The sequence below is a fragment of the Silurus meridionalis genome, chromosome 24 (assembly GCF_014805685.1).
Source record: "Silurus meridionalis isolate SWU-2019-XX chromosome 24, ASM1480568v1, whole genome shotgun sequence".
Taxonomy (NCBI): Eukaryota; Metazoa; Chordata; class Actinopteri; order Siluriformes; family Siluridae; genus Silurus; species Silurus meridionalis.
Window position 1 is genome coordinate 1,642,524 of NC_060907.1, and position 20,566 is coordinate 1,663,089.

At 41.0% G+C, this 20,566-nt stretch overlaps 2 protein-coding genes across 4 annotated transcripts in view; both read left to right on the plus strand.

Annotated features, from left to right (window-relative positions):
• The window catches only part of LOC124377985 (CMRF35-like molecule 5), a 28,860-nt gene that overhangs the window by 2,789 nt on the left and 5,505 nt on the right, over positions 1–20,566 (plus strand). Inside the window, exon 7 of one of the 3 annotated variants that reach the window (XM_046837422.1) lies at positions 65–471. The exons of the other annotated variants lie outside the window; for them this stretch is intronic. Coding sequence (XP_046693378.1) covers positions 65–232 — 168 coding nt within the window. The 3' untranslated portion in view covers positions 233–471. Of the gene's footprint in view, positions 1–64; positions 472–20,566 lie in introns of those variants that run through there. 3 annotated transcript variants of the gene reach the window in all.
• LOC124377991 (CMRF35-like molecule 3) lies at positions 17,183–19,582 on the plus strand. The gene is made up of 7 exons (XM_046837429.1): positions 17,183–17,278; positions 17,503–17,820; positions 18,009–18,113; positions 18,190–18,228; positions 18,678–18,761; positions 19,039–19,064; positions 19,155–19,582. Exons 1-7 carry the CDS (start codon positions 17,239–17,241, stop codon positions 19,341–19,343), a joined length of 801 nt encoding a protein of 266 aa, XP_046693385.1. The 5' UTR covers positions 17,183–17,238; the 3' UTR covers positions 19,344–19,582.

The window sequence follows — 20,566 nt, forward strand, 5'->3', positions numbered from 1 at the left end:
TCTGGTATTACTTTTAGAAACAACTTCATTACGATATTTTGATGATTGTTCTTTTCAATTTCAGACAAGTGGTGTTTATGAGAACGAACCTAATTTCCTTCCACCCCAAGTAAGAATAAAAGCCCAAACACCCAGACCTGCCTCCCCGACGAGTCCTGATCCAGCAATCGCCCAATCAGACTCAATCTACGAGAATCCTTCTTTTATTAATTGGCAACCAGAAACAATCTAAACAATCCTTTCTTTATGAATAAACTATAAGATTCAGGGTGTCACTCTTCACCATTCAGGTTCAATGATCTTATTTTAAAGCTAACTGTCACAGTGTTTGTTTTTTTAGATGTATATAAAATGATATTTCAGACATTCAGCCTGGAATGTCGATTACTCAATCGCAGTGTTTTATTTCTGGTTTTAAATAATATTTCATTTCCTGATAAATTTACCAACAAATAGTGTCAAGTCTGCATGTGATAGTAAGTGATTTTTGGTTTCTTTCTGAAAACCACAATGAACTGTTCAATAAAATATTTTATGCATTTTATTTTTGCTTATTAATATTAATAGCTTATTGGACTCCCTGGTCTATTAAAATATATATCATTACATTCTATTATATATAAATTATAAAGATCTATATAGTATGTTCATGGGAAGCATTTACATTCTGCAGCAGAAACACTACGACTTGATTTTCTTATGTCCAATAAAATGCAGCTGTGTGAAATCTGTGCATTATATTTTGCACATCTGCTCAAAGCTGATTGAGTTAGTGAGCAGATTTAGAAGCTTCTCCTCTTTTCTGTGATGGCCTTCAGGAACTAGAAGTGCTGCCCAGACTTTAACAGAGAGAAGATTCCACTGGCTGATGTCCTTCACTAACTTTCCGAACTTGGACCAGCACAGTTGACTGTGGAATATTTAGTAGGGAGGAAATTCCACAACTGGACCTATCACGATACCACGCTGGAATTAAGCTCCAGAGAGCAACCCATTCTTTCACACGTTTGTAGAAGTGGTCTGCATGCCCAGGTGATGATATTATACTCCTGTAACCATGGAAGTGATCGGAACACCTGAATTCAATGATTTGGATGAGTGACTGAATACTGCTGGCAATATAGTGCAACTGTCCTGATACTCCTGGAGTTCAACTGATTCACTCAGATAACATCATGTGACCGTTGGAATAATACACAAAAAATAAATACTATTTGGGGTCCAATATTATTTCAAGTGTATATACATAGTTAAATAAAACAAAAAGAAAAGATAAGAAATAATCTAATGTGCAAAGAAAGATCTTATCTATATGGATAATATGGTTTTAGCTTTAGAGGAACATAAAGCAGGCCTTTCAATCAATCAATAAAAAAGCTGAAATGATCTCCAAAGAGTGAATAATATTCCCAAGAACATAGAGTGTAATTTACTTACTTCTGAACTCTTCAGCCATATATACAGTCAGATAGTCTGAACACACCAGAAGACTTCGCCTTGTTCACACATGCTACATTAACATCAACACAAACTCAAAATTAAAGTCTCTGACACACATTCACTGATTTTCTTTCGTTTTCACCCTGGTGGTTTTCTTTCCAGAATTCACGCCCGTGGTTCACCCACACATTCACGCTTCAGGACACCTTTCCTTCTTTCCATCTGCTGGGGCCACTCACTGATTGGCGACTCTTTCACTGATCTCTGCTTGGTGTCTCTCTCTGGGGTGGGTGTCTCTCTCCAGAGTTTGGTGTCTCTCTCCTCTTTATTGGTGTCACCAACAGAGTGCATTAATTAGTCTCATTAGCTGCAGGTGTTTCTTACCACTCGTTCCATCCAGCTCCGTCCTCCACTCGCACACCGCTGGCACAGCATTTTTAACAGGAAATGTATGACCCTAGATCCAAACATTTTACTTTCATTTATAAATAGAAAATAATAGATGATTTACCTGGAAAGCAAGGTAATGCATTAAACCCACAAGTGAAATTACAGTTTACCAATAGTCAGCCATCAGGGAGAGCAAGACCTTCTCTGCTGGTCTAAACACTACCAGAATCACTCACTCATGTTTAAAATATTTTTTTCATGAATATGTATTTAATTAATGCCAAAAATGAGGCTCCTCTAGCTTCAAATGTTGCTTTAACCAATCAGACTTTGAGTTGCAGACATTTGAGACACCACTGAAAGCACAGGGTGAAATGTACGGCCCACCCAGGCACTTCCTTTAAGGCTTTGCATACAAGACGTCACTGTTTCTTTCACCACACAAACAGACCCTGCACAGTCACCCAGGTAGAGACAGTGAGAAGTGGAAGATAACTAACACAACACTTAGAATGAAGATCCTCTTTATTTTCAGCTTCTGCTGGATTATAGGTGAGTAGAAACATTCCAACATATTCATCATCAACATTAACTCTATGCACTGATAGACGTCTATACTGTAGCTATACAGAACGTTTATCATGAGGTTCCAGGGTTCAGTATTGATGTTGCAAAGGATGTTGAGACTTTCTAGTTATTTATAAAACACCCAGAGGAAATACATCATTACTGAGGAAGTGCACATGTTCATGTGTCCTACACATAAAAACATTTACGTGTCTCTACTTCATTTCATTGTAACATGAACTGAAAATAAGATTTTGTATCTGTGTAGTAGGTGAGACTCTGTAACTATACATCGTATGTTTAAAGGTCAGGGCTTTTTTCATCTCTTTGGTTATTGTGGTTAAATATAAAATATGAGATCATTATATTCTATGGGGTAGAAAGAGCAGATAACCATATTTTCTTACACGTATGATTGTTTGTTATTTATAATCTCTATTGGTTAATCTGTGTATAGCTTTTGTAGCTTCTCTTACACTCGCCACAGTGCATGCACTTAAATGTGTTTGGATTCTGAGCTTCATTTGGTCTTAAATGTTGCATCATCTTCATCCTGGATCACATTTCATTCCACTGTATTTCATTCTCCAGCTGGATCTGATGCTGTAACTACAGTAACTGGATACAGAGGAAGATCAGTTCAGATTAAATGTCACTATAAACCTGGATATGAAGAATACAATAAATATCTCTGCAGAGGTGACTGTACTGACTGGAGGAATGTTTTGGTTAAATCTGGATCTCCTGCTGAAGACACCAGATTCTCTCTGTACAACAACACAACAGCCAAAATCTTCACCATCACCATCACTGATCTGAGAGCAGAGGATGAAGACACTTACTGGTGTGGGATCGAGCGCACAGGGAGGGATATTTACACAGAGCTTCAACTGCTGGTTAAACTGGGTGAGTGTCACAGTGGAGACTTAAAGAATCACACAATAATTCACTGATTATAAACACTGTATTTGAGACAGATTTCTAAAGCAACATGTACAATGTAGAATGAGCCTCATTTATCAAGGGGGAATTTTCAAAACACATTTCCTGGTTGAATGTAAATTAATAGAGCCATGAAGGTATTTGGTGATTTTTGGATGATCAATACAATTTATAAATTAGTATCATAAACATTAAATCTGTTAGTGGTGTGTAAAGCTGAGCCTGAATTGTAGCTTTATCCTCTTTCTGTTCTCTCAGATAATCCTGCCAGCAGTACTGTCTCACAGTCCACACACACCACATACTCTGCTACAACACCTATCACAAGTCCATCAGTGCATCCTGAGACTCCTCCAGCTACAAGTAAGAACTTTTATCCTGAACTGTTTTTATTCTTCACTATATTTCTGTTATGATATTTATCATGTCTCACTGTTTTCAGCTACTCCATTAATCACAGCTCAACACCGTACCACTGCTCCCTCTTCTGATGGTATGTACCCCCTGCATCCACACTGTGAACAAAAACACCAACACTCACCATTTAATCATATCAGCCTCTGATTATTAGAATTGCTTTCTGTTTATAATAATTTATGAAAATGGCCTGTACGTCACGTCACTGTTCTGCTCAGCACTTTAAGTTTTATCAGTAATAATTACACGATTCTTTGGATGTATAAAAGAAGAAGAAAAAAGCCGTGTCCATGTTGTTTTTTTTTACCCTTTTAGTTCTAAAATGAAGTCTACAGATTGAAAGTTTATTTTAAAAGCAAGTGCACGTTTTGCAAAGTGTGCACTTCTCTAACCACAGGGTCTGAAACATTTTCACACATTATTTCACACATTATTATAAAAAGCACTGAAACCCTGATGTGGTTTACAAATTTTGTCCTATACATGTTCCAGGTTTAACTACGTACTGTACCTCCTGATCAGAACAGGTACAGTAGTGTTTATTGTTTGTGTGATCATAGCAATCTACTGCAAAAGAAAATGTCAAGGTAAAAAAAACATTCTTATTTCCCTGCAGGTCCTGAACATCTTCCAAAGAGGTACGAACCAATGATTTGCTCCTAGTATTACTTTCAGAAACATTTTACTTACAAACACTTTATGAGTTTTGTTTTCTATATTAGACAAGTGATGTTTACGAGAATGAGCAACATTTCAATTCTCTTCAAGAAAGAGTAAACATCAAATCACCTGAATCTGTATGCAAGACTCCAGACCCAACCACCGAGCAGTCAGATACAATCTACCAGAATTTAACCAATACTGATGATTAAGCAGTTTCAGTCTACCAGAATCTGACAGTCATAAAAAGCACATAAGATTAAGATAAGATTAAAATGCTGGTGCAGTGTTTATTGGTTCCCCAGCAGATTTTTTTGTCTGTTTCTAATTGTGCCTCTGATACTTATTTAACTCAAAATCTTCTTTAAATAATTACACAACATCTGATGCCAAGCCTGCATGCAACAATGCTGTATACCTAAAAAACTGTTAAGCAATTTGTCTGTGGTTTGTCAATAAAATTTGTTTTATTGTTTTTATTGATCATTTCTTTAAATTTATTGCATGTTACAACCAAATTCCAAAAAGGTTGGGACGCTGTGTAAAATGTAAATAAAAGCAGAACGCAATGATTTGCAAATCTCATAAACCCATATTTAATTCACAGTGGAACATAGAAAACATATCACATGTTTAAAATGAGGAAATGAACCATTTTATGGGGAAAATAAGGTCAATTACAATTTGAATACTGAAATGCGTCTCAAAACAGTTGGGCAAAAGTGTGGAAAAAGTAAATGTTATTAAAATAAAACATTAGGAGAAATATTTTGCAGCTAATGAGGATTAAAGAGTCCGAGTCTCTCAGATGTTGAGATGAGCAGAGCTTCACCAATCTGTAAAAGACATTTCATTGCAATTAGGTATTTCAGCTGTGACTCTCAGAAGCTGTGGCAAAGGCTAACGGGTTAAAAGGAAATACACATTGTGCAGAGTGCTTCACACTTCCCTAACCACATACTTGCTTTCCCACATTATTAACAGCAGCCAATAAAACCTGCACTCACTATAACATCTTTTAAATGTTTGTAGGAATCTCATTATTCATATCATCTTCATTCAGTTTCAAATATAAACTCATGAAGCATGTAGCTTTTACTCTGTACTTTTCTGGATTGCTCCAGAACTGATTTCATGTATTTATATATGAAGAAAAAACAGTTAAATGCAGGAAATTTCACTTGCAGGAAAGTGTCTTCTTTTTAAAGATATTTAAGTTGTGTATGTAGCCCCATTTTTATCAGAAACCGTTAACATTAACAGGTTGGGTAGAACATTTTCAGCTGTGAGTCTCAAAAGTTGTGGCTTCACACTTCACCAACCACATAGTTGCTTTCAAACATTATTAATGGCAAATGTCTGTATTTGAAAGCTGACTGTCACAATGTTTGATTCTTTAGAGGTATAGAAAAGATATTCCAGATCTTCTACCTGGCTTCACTTCTTTTCTCTTTTTTGAATAACATTTTATTTTCTTGCAGGTATCTCTGATAAATAACACTCTGATGTCAAGTCTGCATTTGATATGCAGATATACAGATATACAGTACAGACCAAAAGTTTGGACACACCTTCTCATTCAAAGAGTTTTCTTTATTTTCATGACTATGAAAATTGTAGATTCACACTGAAGGCACCAAACTATGAATTAACTCATGTGGAATTATATATGGAATTATATACATAACAAAAAAGTGAGAAACAACTGAAAAATGTCATATTCTAGGTTCTTCAAAGTAGCCACCTTTTGCTTTGATTACTGCTTTGCACACTCTTGGCATTCTCTTGATGAGCTTCAAGAGGTAGTCACCTGAAATGGTCTTCCAACAGTCTTGAAGGAGTTCCCCGAGAGATGCTTGGCACTTGTTGGCCCTTTTGCCTTCACTCTACGGTCCAGCTCACCCCTAAACCATCTCGATTGGGTTCAGGTCCGGTGACTGTGGAGGCCAGGTCATCTGGCGCAGCACCCCATCACTCTCCTTCTTGGTCAAATAGCCCTTGATGCCTTCAGTGTGACTCTACAATTTTCATAGTCATGAAAATAAAGAAAACTCTTTGAATGAGAAGGTGTGTCCAAACTTTTGGTCTGTACACGATATAGAGATAAGACTGCGAATTTAGTCCTTAATGCCGTGCCGCTGGAGCTTGAGACGTAGCGCCGCCCCAAATAGCCGTTGTTCGCGGCCACGACCCGTCCGGGGAAAGCTGAGACCCCAACCTGTCTGTGCGAGTGGGTGCTCGGTGTCCTCGGCACGTAGAGGACTTTACACAGTCGTTGGAAGAGAATCGGCGTATTCGCGGCTGTAGCTCGCGCTGCTCTCGCCGCTGGCGCTGCGTCCTGTCAAGAAGAAGAAGAAAAAAAAAAAAGGAGCCCAATCTTTCGTTAGTTGGAAGCCACCCATCTCCCCTGTATGCTTCTTAGTGGATCCTTTTATATCCCCCCCTTCTCCTTGATGAGCACGGGGAGGTAGCCTTCTCGTCATGAGCTTCCAGCCGTGCCTCGTTATGCCACTCCGCCCCGCTGCCATGTGCTCTGCAGCTTTCCACAACACGGGTGCTGATATGGCGCTGTCCATCCAGCACCCCTCTGGTTGTCGTGTTGGAGCGCTTGCCTGTGATGTGATGCCGCCTTCAAAATATATATATATATAAGGTACTTTATGTTTGTCAAGTGCTAGAAGGAAAAGGCATAAAATCATTGTTCATTGAACAATGATTTTATGCCTTTTCCTTCTAGCATATTCATATTAACCGCTGTTTGGACTTTTAAAAACCAGGCCTAATATTTCCTCACCTCGCTCACTGTTTACTGTGATCTGAGAAGCAACTAATGGCATGGTTTTGTGCTGCTGGGTTCAGCCAGGCCTGAAACAGAGGATGTTTTAGTCCCAAATATACCTCTGGAACTTAACCCTGGCCCTGAGGTTGTCTAGATTGTTCTCCAGAGACTGGATGGTGGCTAAAAGTATTGTATTATGGAAGCCCTCTGTCTGTTTCTAACACTGGGTTTTTAGCGACTGATTCGTGTCTTGGCCTCTGTTCCTTTCTCATGATCTCACTTGGCCAACCTCGATCTGATCATCAAAACATTGATTGTACACCAAAAGTAATAATTTCTGTTAAATTCTGTCTGAGTGATTGTAGCCATGGTGAAAAGTACATACAACATAATTATTTGGCTTCTTAGAGAAAGACTCCGATCTCATTTATGTGGATTCTTCAAGCACAGACCAGAGACAACTCCACAGGAATCATAATACTAGCAGAAGGAATCAGGTCTGCTCCATGGCCTCTGCTCTGGGCCATGAAGCATGGAGAGCTCTTCTTATTTTTAATTTTTTTTTTTTACAAAGCACATATAGAAAGGGTATAAATTATGGAACTCAGAAAATTACAATACTAGATTATGTGAAGATTGCCAGAGAAGCATCATAAGCATCCTTTATTAGCTTAAGTCATCCGCTTTCATCATCTCTCTTTAGAAATCTTTGTATTTTCTTCTAGAAGTACATCTACAGTATATGGGTGCTTTTTCATTTTTCAAGGTTTTTTTTTCATTGGCCTCTAGAGGGCAGTATTAGGATGTTTGTTCTCTATGGGGCTTTAGTATTAAGACATACACTATTTATAATATATTATGATATATAATTAAGTATAATATGAAAGTAGCAATTTTATGAGACATTTAACATGCCTTAAAATTCCATCACTGAAAAAAAAAAAAATAATTAAATGATTTCCAAAGAGTAAATATTAACCCTAAAATCATATATAGTTATAGTTATATAAACAAATGGCACATTTGTGGCTGTGGCAGCATTTTACGAGTGGAGGGTGGAGCCGGATGAAACAAGCGGTAAGTCTACACCTGTAGCTGATGAGACTAAACAGTGTGCTCGTTTCAGTCCACCAATGCCAATAAAAAGGAGAAAGACAGCAGCCTCGGGAGGGGGTAGAGAGAAAGAGACCGAGCATGGCTGAAAGCATGCATCGTGACATGTGTGGAAAGAAGCAAAGGGGAACCATATAAAGGAGTGCGGATCTGTGACTGGGTGCGAGTGGACGTTGAGAGAAGGGCATGCTGGTTCGTGAGTGAGTTCACCCGAGTGTTGAGGAAAGGTTGATCCGTGACATTGAGCGGTTCCCATATGAGCATCAAGGTAAGACGTGTGGGATCGCAGGTGTTTGGGGGAACCCCACGTGATCCAGGAAAGGCTCAGGGCTCAGAGTAAAAGTGAATAAAGAAAGCTCTGCTTGGTGAAACACCACCTGTCTATCTTCCTTCCAGCCTGGTCGAATACAGGAATTAACGCTACCACCTGGTTAAATTTAAAAACATTGATAAAAATAATTTATTCATTTTACTTTGGCATCAAAGCTACTGTGTATTCAGATCTTCCCCAAACTGAGTGGAATTCAAACCCACAAGTGAGACTACAGTTTATAAGTGGTCGGCCATCAGGGCCAGCAAGGCCTTAACTGCTGTCTAAAAACTAGCAAAATCACTGATTTATGTTTTAATATACAGGTTCCATGAATGTGTAGTAAATTAATCCCAATAATTAAACCCCTAGCTTTCTGTCAGTTTCTGCCCTGCTTCTAAAAATATGTTTATGTTTCTATCCAGTTACATTTTATCCAGTTCCCAGAGTCAAAGATATCTGCCTTTAGGCCTTCAGAATAAACAGTGCAGGTGCAATTATCTCCAAATACATGACAATGCAACTTGCTTCTTTAACCAAACAGATTTCAATCTGGTGACACTGGTGCCATCTAGCAGGCATTTTTCTGTCCTTTGATTAGATGGTCAGAGAATGCACTGGTAAAGACTCGGATGCAGGTGACTTCGAATCTCCAAATCAAAGAGACAGCGTTGTAGCAGCAGGCTGAATGTTTGGTACACGAAAGAACAATCAGCGAGGCAAAACAAATCCAAAACACACAAAGGGCTAAGAGAATCATAAAAATGGAAAGCAAAAGTCATACACAGGAAAGTGTGAAACATAGGCTTGAGAAAGAGTTTGATATGCGCAGTGAAAACACAATACTTCACACTTTTAATAGCATTAGCTTCACTTAAAACAGTAAACCCAGGAAGTGACCCGATGGTGCTCAAAACCTGGGGATGGCTCATTTAGATAGATAGATAGATAGATAGATAGATAGATAGATAGATAGATAGATAGATAGATAGATAGATAGATAGATAGATAGATAGATAGATAGATAGATAGATAGATAGATAGATAGATAGATAGATAGATAGATAGATAGATAGATAGATAGATAGATAGATAGATAGATAGATAGATAGATAGATAGATAGATAGATAGATAAACTTTAATGATCCCGAAGGAAATTCCAAGTGGCCAGCCGCCCACACATAAAAACACAATCATTCCTAAACCAAAATAAAACACAATAAATAGATAAAAAGATAAAAAGGTACAAGCAAATATAAACAATCACCCAAAATCAAAATCAAGCCAAGTTTCCCAGAATTCCAGCCTAATCAAAAGATAAAGTAAAAGCTCTCAACACAGAGTGTTGTGCAGTCTGATGGCTCGTGGGACAAAAGACTTCCTAAGTCTGTCTGTGGTGCAGCGTTGGGATAAAAGTCTGCTGCTGAAGCTGCTCTTCCTCTTACTGAAGGCCTCATGCATAGGGTGTGTCACATTGTCCATGATTGCCTGAAGTCTCGACAATGTCCGTTGTTCTGCCACCTCCTCCAATTATATATGGAATTATATACATAACAAAAAGTGTGAAACAACTGAAAAATGTCATATTCTAGGTTCTTCAAAGTAGCCACCTTTAGCTTTGATTACTGCTTTGCACACTCTTGGCATTCTCTTGATGAGCTTCAAGAGGTAGTCACCTGAAATGGTCTTCCAACAGTCTTGAAGGAGTTCCCGAGATGCTTGGCACTTGTTGGCCCTATGCCTTCACTCTGCGGTCCAGCTCACCCCTAAACCATCTCGATTGGGTTCAGGTCCGGTGACTGTGGAGGCCAGGTCATCTGGCAGCACCCCATCACTCTCCTTCTTGGTCAAATAGCCCTTGATGCCTTCAGTGTGACTCTACAACTTTCATAGTCATGAAAATAAAGAAAACTCTTTGAATGAGAAGGTGTGTCCAAACTTTTGGTCTGTACTAGATCGATCGATCGATCGATCTATCTATCTATCTATCTATCTATCTATATCTATATCTATATCTATATCTATATCTATATCTATATCTATATCTATATCTATATCTATATCTATATCTATATCTATATCTATATCTATATCTATATCTATATCTATATATATATATATATATATATATAGTAGCGCCTCGCTCGCGTGCTGGGATGAACACACACCAGAGAGCTGAATGTCAAAGAAAAAAAAAAAAAAATCACAGGGGTTTTATTTATAGTGTTACAGGAGTGCCGGAGGAAAGAAGTGAAATTTTGCATAAGACTGCGAATTTAGTCCTTAATGCCGTGTCGCTGGAGCTTGAGACTTAGCGCCGCCCCAAATAGCCGTTGTTCGCGGCCACGACCCGTCCGGTGAAAGCTGAGACCCCAACCTGTCTGTGCGAGTGGGTGCTTGGTGTCCTCGGCACGTAGAGGACTTTGCTGTCGCCGCTGTCGCCGCTGTCGCCGCTGTCGCCGCTGTCGCCGCTGTCGCCGCTGTCGCCGCTGTCGCCGCTGTCGCCGCTGTCGCCGCTTCCTGTCTAGAAGGAAAAAAAGGCGCCAAATCTTTCGTTAGTTGGAAGCCACCCATCTCCCTGTGTGCTCCTTAGTGGATCCTTTTATATCCCCCTTCTCCTTGATGAGCATGGGGAGGTTCTCGTCATGAGCTTCCAGTTGTGCCTCGTTATGCCACTCCGCCCCGCTGCCATGTGCTCTGCAGCTTTCCACAACACGGGTGCTGATATGGCGCTGTCCATCCAGCACCCCTCTGGTTGTCGTGTTGGAGCGCTTGCCTGTGATGTGATGCCGCCTTCAAAATATATATATATATATATAAAAAAAGGAGGAAAGAGTGAAATTTTGCATAAGACTGCGAATTTAGTCCTTAATGCCGTGTCGCTGGAGCTTGAGACTTAGCGCCGCCCCAAATAGCCGTTGTTCGCGGCCACGACCCGTCCGGTGAAAGCTGAGACCCCAACCTGTCTGTGCGAGTGGGTGCTTGGTGTCCTCGGCACGCTGTCGCCGCTGTCGCCGCTGTCGCCGCTGTCGCCGCTGTCGCCGCTGTCGCCGCTGTCGCCGCTGTCGCCGCTGTCGCCGCTGTCGCCGCTGTCGCCGCTGTCGCCGCTGTCGCCGCTGTCGCCGCTGTCGCCGCTGTCGCCGCTGTCGCCGCTTCCTGTCTAGAAGGAAAAAAAGGCGCCAAATCTTTCGTTAGTTGGAAGCCACCCATCTCCCTGTGTGCTCCTTAGTGGATCCTTTTATATCCCCCTTCTCCTTGATGAGCATGGGGAGGTTCTCGTCATGAGCTTCCAGTTGTGCCTCGTTATGCCACTCCGCCCCGCTGCCATGTGCTCTGCAGCTTTCCACAACACGGGTGCTGATATGGCGCTGTCCATCCAGCACCCCTCTGGTTGTCGTGTTGGAGCGCTTGCCTGTGATGTTCTGCCACCTCCTCCAATTATATATGGAATTATATACATAACAAAAAGTGTGAAACAACTGAAAATGTCATATTCTAGGTTCTTCAAAGTAGCCACCTTTAGCTTTGATTACTGCTTTGCACACTCTTGGCATTCTCTTGATGAGCTTCAAGAGGTAGTCACCTGAAATGGTCTTCCAACAGTCTTGAAGGAGTTCCCGAGAGATGCTTGGCACTTGTTGGCCCTATGCCTTCACTCTGCGGTCCAGCTCACCCCTAAACCATCTCGATTGGGTTCAGGTCCGGTGACTGTGGAGGCCAGGTCATCTGGCAGCACCCCATCACTCTCCTTCTTGGTCAAATAGCCCTTGATGCCTTCAGTGTGACTCTACAACTTTCATAGTCATGAAAATAAAGAAAACTCTTTGAATGAGAAGGTGTGTCCAAACTTTTGGTCTGTACTAGATCGATCGATCGATCGATCTATCTATCTATCTATCTATCTATCTATCTATATCTATATCTATATCTATATCTATATCTATATCTATATCTATATCTATATCTATATCTATATCTATATCTATATCTATATCTATATCTATATCTATATCTATATATATATATATATATATATATATAGTAGCGCCTCGCTCGCGTGCTGGGATGAACACACACCAGAGAGCTGAATGTCAAAGAAAAAAAAAAAAAAAAAATCACAGGGGTTTTATTTATAGTGTTACAGGAGTGCCGGAGGAAAGAAGTGAAATTTTGCATAAGACTGCGAATTTAGTCCTTAATGCCGTGTCGCTGGAGCTTGAGACTTAGCGCCGCCCCAAATAGCCGTTGTTCGCGGCCACGACCCGTCCGGTGAAAGCTGAGACCCCAACCTGTCTGTGCGAGTGGGTGCTTGGTGTCCTCGGCACGTAGAGGACTTTACACAGTCGTCGGAAGAGAATCGGCGTATTCGCGGCTGTAGCTCGCGCCGCTGTCGCCGCTGTCGCCGCTGTCGCCGCTGTCGCCGCTGTCGCCGCTGTCGCCGCTGTCGCCGCTGTCGCCGCTGTCGCCGCTTCCTGTCTAGAAGGAAAAAAAGGCGCCAAATCTTTCGTTAGTTGGAAGCCACCCATCTCCCCTGTGTGCTCCTTAGTGGATCCTTTTATATCCCCCTTCTCCTTGATGAGCATGGGGAGGTTCTCGTCATGAGCTTCCAGTTGTGCCTCGTTATGCCACTCCGCCCCGCTGCCATGTGCTCTGCAGCTTTCCACAACACGGGTGCTGATATGGCGCTGTCCATCCAGCACCCCTCTGGTTGTCGTGTTGGAGCGCTTGCCTGTGATGTGATGCCGCCTTCAAAATATATATATATAGTAGCGCCTCGCTCGCGTGCTGGGATGAACACACACCAGAGAGCTGAATGTCAAAGAAAAAAAAAAAAATCACAGGGGTTTTATTTATAGTGTTACAGGAGTGCCGGAGGAAAGAAGTGAAATTTTGCATAAGACTGCGAATTTAGTCCTTAATGCCGTGTCGCTGGAGCTTGAGACTTAGCGCCGCCCCAAATAGCCGTTGTTCGCGGCCACGACCCGTCCGGTGAAAGCTGAGACCCCAACCTGTCTGTGCGAGTGGGTGCTTGGTGTCCTCGGCACGCTGTCGCCGCTGTCGCCGCTGTCGCCGCTGTCGCCGCTGTCGCCGCTGTCGCCGCTGTCGCCGCTGTCGCCGCTGTCGCCGCTGTCGCCGCTGTCGCCGCTGTCGCCGCTGTCGCCGCTGTCGCCGCTGTCGCCGCTGTCGCCGCTGTCGCCGCTTCCTGTCTAGAAGGAAAAAAAAAGGCGCCAAATCTTTCGTTAGTTGGAAGCCACCCATCTCCCCTGTGTGCTCCTTAGTGGATCCTTTTATATCCCCCCCTTCTCCTTGATGAGCATGGGGAGGTTCTCGTCATGAGCTTCCAGTTGTGCCTCGTTATGCCACTCCGCCCCGCTGCCATGTGCTCTGCAGCTTTCCACAACACGGGTGCTGATATGGCGCTGTCCATCCAGCACCCCTCTGGTTGTCGTGTTGGAGCGCTTGCCTGTGATGTGATGCCGCCTTCAAAATATATATATATAAAAGTACTTTATGTTTGTCAAGTGCTAGAAGGAAAAGCCATAAAATCATTGTTCATTGAACAATGATTTTATGCCTTTTCCTTCTAGCATATTCATATTAACCGCTGTTTGGACTTTTAAAAACCAGGCCTAATATTTCCTCACCTCGCTCACTGTTTACTGTGATCTGAGAAGCAACTGATGGCATGGTTTTGTGCTGCTGGGTTCAGCCAGGCCTGAAACAGAGGATGTTTTACTCCCAAATATACCTCTGGAACTTAACCCTGGCCCTGAGGTTGTCTAGATTGTTCTCCAGAGACTGGATGGTGGCTAAAAGTATCATATTATGGAAGCCCTCTGTCTGTTTTTAACACTGGGTTTTTAGCGACTGATTCGTGTCTTGGCCTCTGTTCCTTTCTCATGATCTCACTTGGCCAACCTCGATCTGATCATCAAAACATTGATTGTACACCAAAAGTAATAATTTCTGTTAAATTCTGTTTGAGTGATTGTAGCCATGCTGAAAAGTACATACAACATAATTATTTGGCTTCTTAGAGAAAGACTCCGATCTCATTTATGTGGATTCTTTAAGCACAGACCAGAGACAACTCCACAGGAATCATAATACTAGCAGAAGGAATCAGGTCTGCTCCATGGCCTCTGCCCTGGGCCATGAAGCATGGAGAGCTCTGCTTATTATTATTATTATTATTATTATTATTATTTTTTTTACAAAGCACATATAGACAGGGTAAAATTTATGGAACTCAGAACATTACAATACTAGATTATAAGAAGACGTTATTGCCAGAGAAGCATCATAAGCATCTTTCATAAGCTTAAGTCCTCCTCTTTCATCATCTCTCTTTAGGAATCTTTGTATTTTTTCTAGAAGTACATCTACAGTATATGGGTGCTCACCCAGGTTTTTTTTTCATTGGCCTCTAGAGGGCAGTATTAGGATGCTTGTTCTCTATGGGGCAGTAGTATTAAGACATACACTATTTATACTATATCATGATATATAAGTAAGTATAATATGTAAGCAAATCTATGAGAAACTGAAATCTATCACTGAAAAATAAAAAAAAATAAAATGATTTCCAAAGAGTAAATATTAACCCTAAAATCATATATAGTTATAGTTATATAAACAAATGGCACATTTGTGGCTGTGGCAGCATTTTACGAGTGGAGGGTGAACCCAGATGAAACAAGCGGTAAGTCTACACCTGTAGCTGATGAGACTAAACAGTGTGCTCGTTTCAGTCCACCAATGCCAATAAAAAGGAGAAAGACAGCAGCCTCGGGAGGGGGGTGGAGAGAGAGACCGAGCATGGCAGAAAGCATGCATCGTGACATGTGTGGAAAGAAGCAAAGGGGAACCATATAAAGGAGTGCGGATCTGTGACTGGGTGCGAGTGGACGTTGAGAGAAGGGCATGCTGGTTCGTGAGTGAGTTCACCCGAGTGTTGAGGAACTGCCGATCCGTGACAGTGAGCGGTTCCCAAATGAGCATCAAGGTATGACGTGTGGGATCGCAGGTGTTTGGGGGAACCCCACGTGATCCAGGAAAGGCTCAGGGCTCAGAGTAAAAGTGAATAAAGAAAGCTCTGCTTGAAGAAACACCACCTGTCTATCTTCCTTCCAGCCTGGTCGAATACAGGAATTAACGCTACCACCTGGTTGAATTTAAAAACATTGATAAAAAGAATTTATTAATTTTAATTTGTCATCAAAGCTACTGTGTATTCAGATCTTCCACAAACTGAGTGGAATTCAAACCCACAAGTGAGACTACAGTTTATAAGTGGTCGGCCATCAGGGCCAGCAAGGCCTTAACTGCTGTCTAAAAATATACAGGTTCCATGAATGTGTAGTCAATTAATCCCAATAATTAAACCCCTAGATTTTCTGTCAGTTTCTGCCCTGCTTTTAGAAATATGTTTATGTTTCTATCCAGTTACATTTTATCCAGTTCCCAGAGTCAAAGATATCTGCCTTTAGGCCTTCAGAATAAACAGTGCAGGTGCAATTATCTCCAAAAACATGACAATGCAACTTGCTTCTTTAACCAAACAGATTTCAATCTGGTCACACTGGCGCCATCTAGCAGGCATTTAGCATGCAGGTGACTTAAAATCTTTTTGCGGTTTCATGGAAGTCTGAGAGAAACACAAATTAAAGGGACAGCGTTGTAGCAGCAGGCTGAATGTTTGGTACACAAAAGGACAATCAGTGAGGCAAAACAAATCCAAAACACACAAAGGGCTAAGAGAATCATAAAAATGGAAAGCAAAGGTCATACACAGGAAAGTGTGAAACATAGGCTTGAGAAAGAGCTTGATATGCACAGTGAAAACACAATACTTCACACTTTTAATAGCATTAGTTTCACTTAAGAACCGTAAACCCAGGAAGTGATATGATGCTGCTCAAAACCTGGGGGATGGCTCATTTTGGTGTGGTAAAGGTGGACCTGCCATGAAGGTTGTGAGAACTAGTCAGAGCTCACAAACCGCATCTGTAGCAAACTGCACAAACTCAAATATATTTATGTAGACTTCATAGCTGTTTTTCTATTTGATAACGGCTGAAGAAATACTGGACATCACGAAGAAAGCTCAGCCAACATAGCTCAACACTGTTCTTAAGCTTTCTCAAGAACCATTTTTTTACTTTTGTGTTTTCTTTCATGTGAAATTTTTTTACAAAATCACACAATTTGACTTTATTTCAAATCCCCAGGAAAACTGTAATCCCCAGGTTTACTTCAAAGGTACTACACAAATGCACAGAAAACTCCTTCCATGAGGTGAAGATCGATGTTTCTGTTAGAGATCATGTGTTCTGGTGATGCAGCTGTGGCTACAGTGAAAGGTTTCCTGTTTTAGTAATTACATTCTTTCTCACTGTATGATATTCCTGTCTGTGGTGCAGCGCTCTGTTCTACTGCACTTCTCTAGAAGTATTCAGGTAGGACATGGCTGAAAGCTTACATGTGAAATGCACACTCAACTTCCTGAGGGGCTTTGCAGACAAGACATCGCTGTCTCTTTCACCACAAAAATAGACCCTGCACAGTCACCCAGGCAGAGACAGTGAGAGGTGGAAGATAACTAACACAGCACTTAGAATGATGATCCTCCTTATTTTCAGCTTCTGCTGGATTATAGGTGAGTAAAAACACTCCAACATATTCATCAACATTAAAACTTTGATGGAGGTCTAAGCTAGACAGAACTTTTATCATGAGTTATCATTGGTTAATCTGTGTATAGCTTTAGCACCTTCTCTTACACTCGCTGCAGTGCATGCACTTTAATGTCTTTGGATTCTGAGCTTCATTTGGTCTTATACGTTGCATCATCATCATCCTGGATCACATTTCATTCTCCAGCTGGATCTGATGCTGTAACTACAGTAACTGGATACAGAGGAAGATCAGTTCATATTAAATGTCCCTATAAACCTGGATATGAAGAATACAAGAAATATCTCTGCAGAGGTGACTGTAGCTGGAAGCATGTTCTTATTTATTCTGGATCTCCTGCTAAAGACACCAGATTCTCTCTGTACGACAACACAACAGCCAAAATCTTCACCATCGACATCACTGATCTGAGAGAAGAGGATGAGGGCACTTACTGGTGTGGGATCGAGCGAATGTGGCCTACAATTGATATTTACACAGAGCTACAACTGCTGGTTGAAATAGGTGAGTGTTACAGAAGAGACTTAAAGAATCTCACACAATAATTCACTGATTACAAACACAATTCAAAACACATTTTTAATGGTTAAAATGTGGGTGTGGTTTAATGTAAATTGGTGATTGATGGAGGATCGATAGAATTGATAAATGAGGATTGAGCCTGGATTGTAGCTTGTTTTCTATTCTCTCAGATGTTCCTGCCAGCAGTACCGTCTCACAGTCCACACACACCACATACTCTGCTACAACACATATCACAAGTCCATCAGTGCATCCTGAGACTCCTCCAGCTACAAGTAAGAACTTTTCCCTGAACTCTTCTTTATTATATTTCTGTCATGTCATTCATTTTGTCTCACTTTCTTCAATCAGACAAGGTTCACCACAAAGCCACTGCTCCCTCATACAATGGTATGTAGATCTGCATACACAGTGTAAACGAGTCTAAGATAATAACCAGGCCAATGCACCAGCACTCACCTTCTCACCCCTGTGATCATTAGAAATGCTTAGTGTTTATAATACTGCATTGTATTGCATCATCATGTTGATCACATCATTGTTCTGTTTTGCACTTCAGGAATAATGGCATCTCATTTCTATGTTTTTTTAACCCTCTCAGTTCTGACAGGAAAGCTACAGGTTGCCAGTTTAGTTTAAAAGCAAGTGCACATTTTCTAAGCACATCACACTTCTCTAACCACAGGGTCTGAGCTGCTTTCACACAATTTCACACATTATTTATAGCGGCCTCTGAAAACCTGCACTGCACTATAACATCGTAATAAATGCCTTTCCTGTTGCATTTAGTTGTATATATTTAAAAATATATATTTCCTGTACACATGTTCCGGATTTAGCTGCCTACCTCCTGATCAGTACAGGTGCGGTGGTGTTCACTGTTGGTGTGATTACTGCAATCTACTGCAAAAGAAGATGTCAAGGTAAAAACTGATTTTTTAACCTCATGATTGCACTCAGAATTAAAAGGCAGCAGTAACAGACTTATTATAACACACACAGTTACACCACAGTAACTAACAAACCTTATACTTAAACTAATGAGACAATGAAACACAATGGGACACCCATCTTAATGCCTGCCTTCATTCCTTCCTAAAACGAAGGATCACTGCCGTAATTTTGATGCTCGCCATAGTCAGTGCTTCATTTAAATATATTTAACAACCTAGCTTTGTTTTTCTTCTCATTTCCCTGCAGGCATCTTTCTACCATCTTTCGAAGAGGTACAAACCAATGATCTGCTCCTGGTATTACTTTCAGAAACACTTCACTTACAAATATTGTAATATGTTTAGTTTCTTTTTCTATTTCAGACGAGCAACATTTACGAAAATGAGCAAAATGTTGATTCTCCCCAAGCGAACGCCAAATTACCCGAATCTGTGTGCAGGACTCCGGACGCAACCACTGACCAATCAGACTCAATCTACCAGAATTCAAATGTTACTGATATCCAATCAAATCCAGTCTACCAGAATCTGACCTTCACTTATAAAAAATAAGATTCAGAGAAGTTTCAAACGTTACTGAGATTCTGCCTGGACTGTGGATTACTCGTGTGCTGATGTTTTTTTTGCTGTACACAAAATCAGATTTCTGTTGAGCAACTTGTTCGTGGATTGTCAATAAATTGTGTTTTAATTTAATAAAAAAAAATCACAAATGTAAACATTCATTCTAAGAAATACACTTTTAGAGACAGTGGCATTGAGTAAAAGACAGGAGGTGGAGCTGGAGGTAGCAGAGCTGAAGATGTTGAGATGTTCGTTGGGAGTGACAACGATGGACAGGATTAGAAATTAGTTTATTCGAGGGACAGCACATGTGGGATGTTTTGGAGACAAGGTGAGGGAGGTGAGATTGAGATGGTTTGGACATGTGCAGAGGAGGGATATGGGGTATATCAGTAGGAGAATGCTGAGGATGGAGACACCAGGTAGGAGGAAAAGAGGAAGACCAAGAAGGGGGTTAATGGATGTGGTGAGGGAAAACATGCAGGTAGTTGGTTTGAAAGAGGCAGATGTAGAGGACAGGGTAGTATAGAGATTGATGATCCGCTGTGGCGCCCCCTAATGGGAGCAGTGAAAGAGGAAGAAGATTCTAGGACATACACTTCATTTATTTTTCCTCGTATTTAAATGTAAGTGAAATGTAATAAGATTGTAAATTAATTGTGTGTATTCATTTATCCTAATTTATTTTAATAAATAATGGACCAATTTGCAGTTTTTCTTTTCAACAGCTCCAAATAATGTCTAATTCCAGAGATGGACCATGGACTAATTGAATGTACACCTCTACATGGTCTGATTACAAAGAAAAATACTTTATATAATATATGATATAATAATGAAATCATTTGGCAACATTCAAATCAGTGTGCACTGGGTAGACCTTCACCACTGTGGTTTTGACAGCACTAAACTCAACTCCCACTGCCCAGACATGATAAGGCCTAGGAACTTCAGATGCTGTTGCAAAAATAGCACTTGTTGAGATTAGCTAGGGTCAGTCTCCGCAGCGATCTCTGCTCTGATATTTTCTTCGCACTCTTCTTATGTGCTGAAATACATGATGGTTATCCATGTACACCTAGCAGATCTTGAAAATATTCCAGAATTGCATAGAAAACGTGGCATCTTTCTGAACTGGTATAGACCACTGGCAGTAATGAAGACCGCCTGCAGCTTACTTTGACTCTTAATCTCCAGTATCCATACTGCAA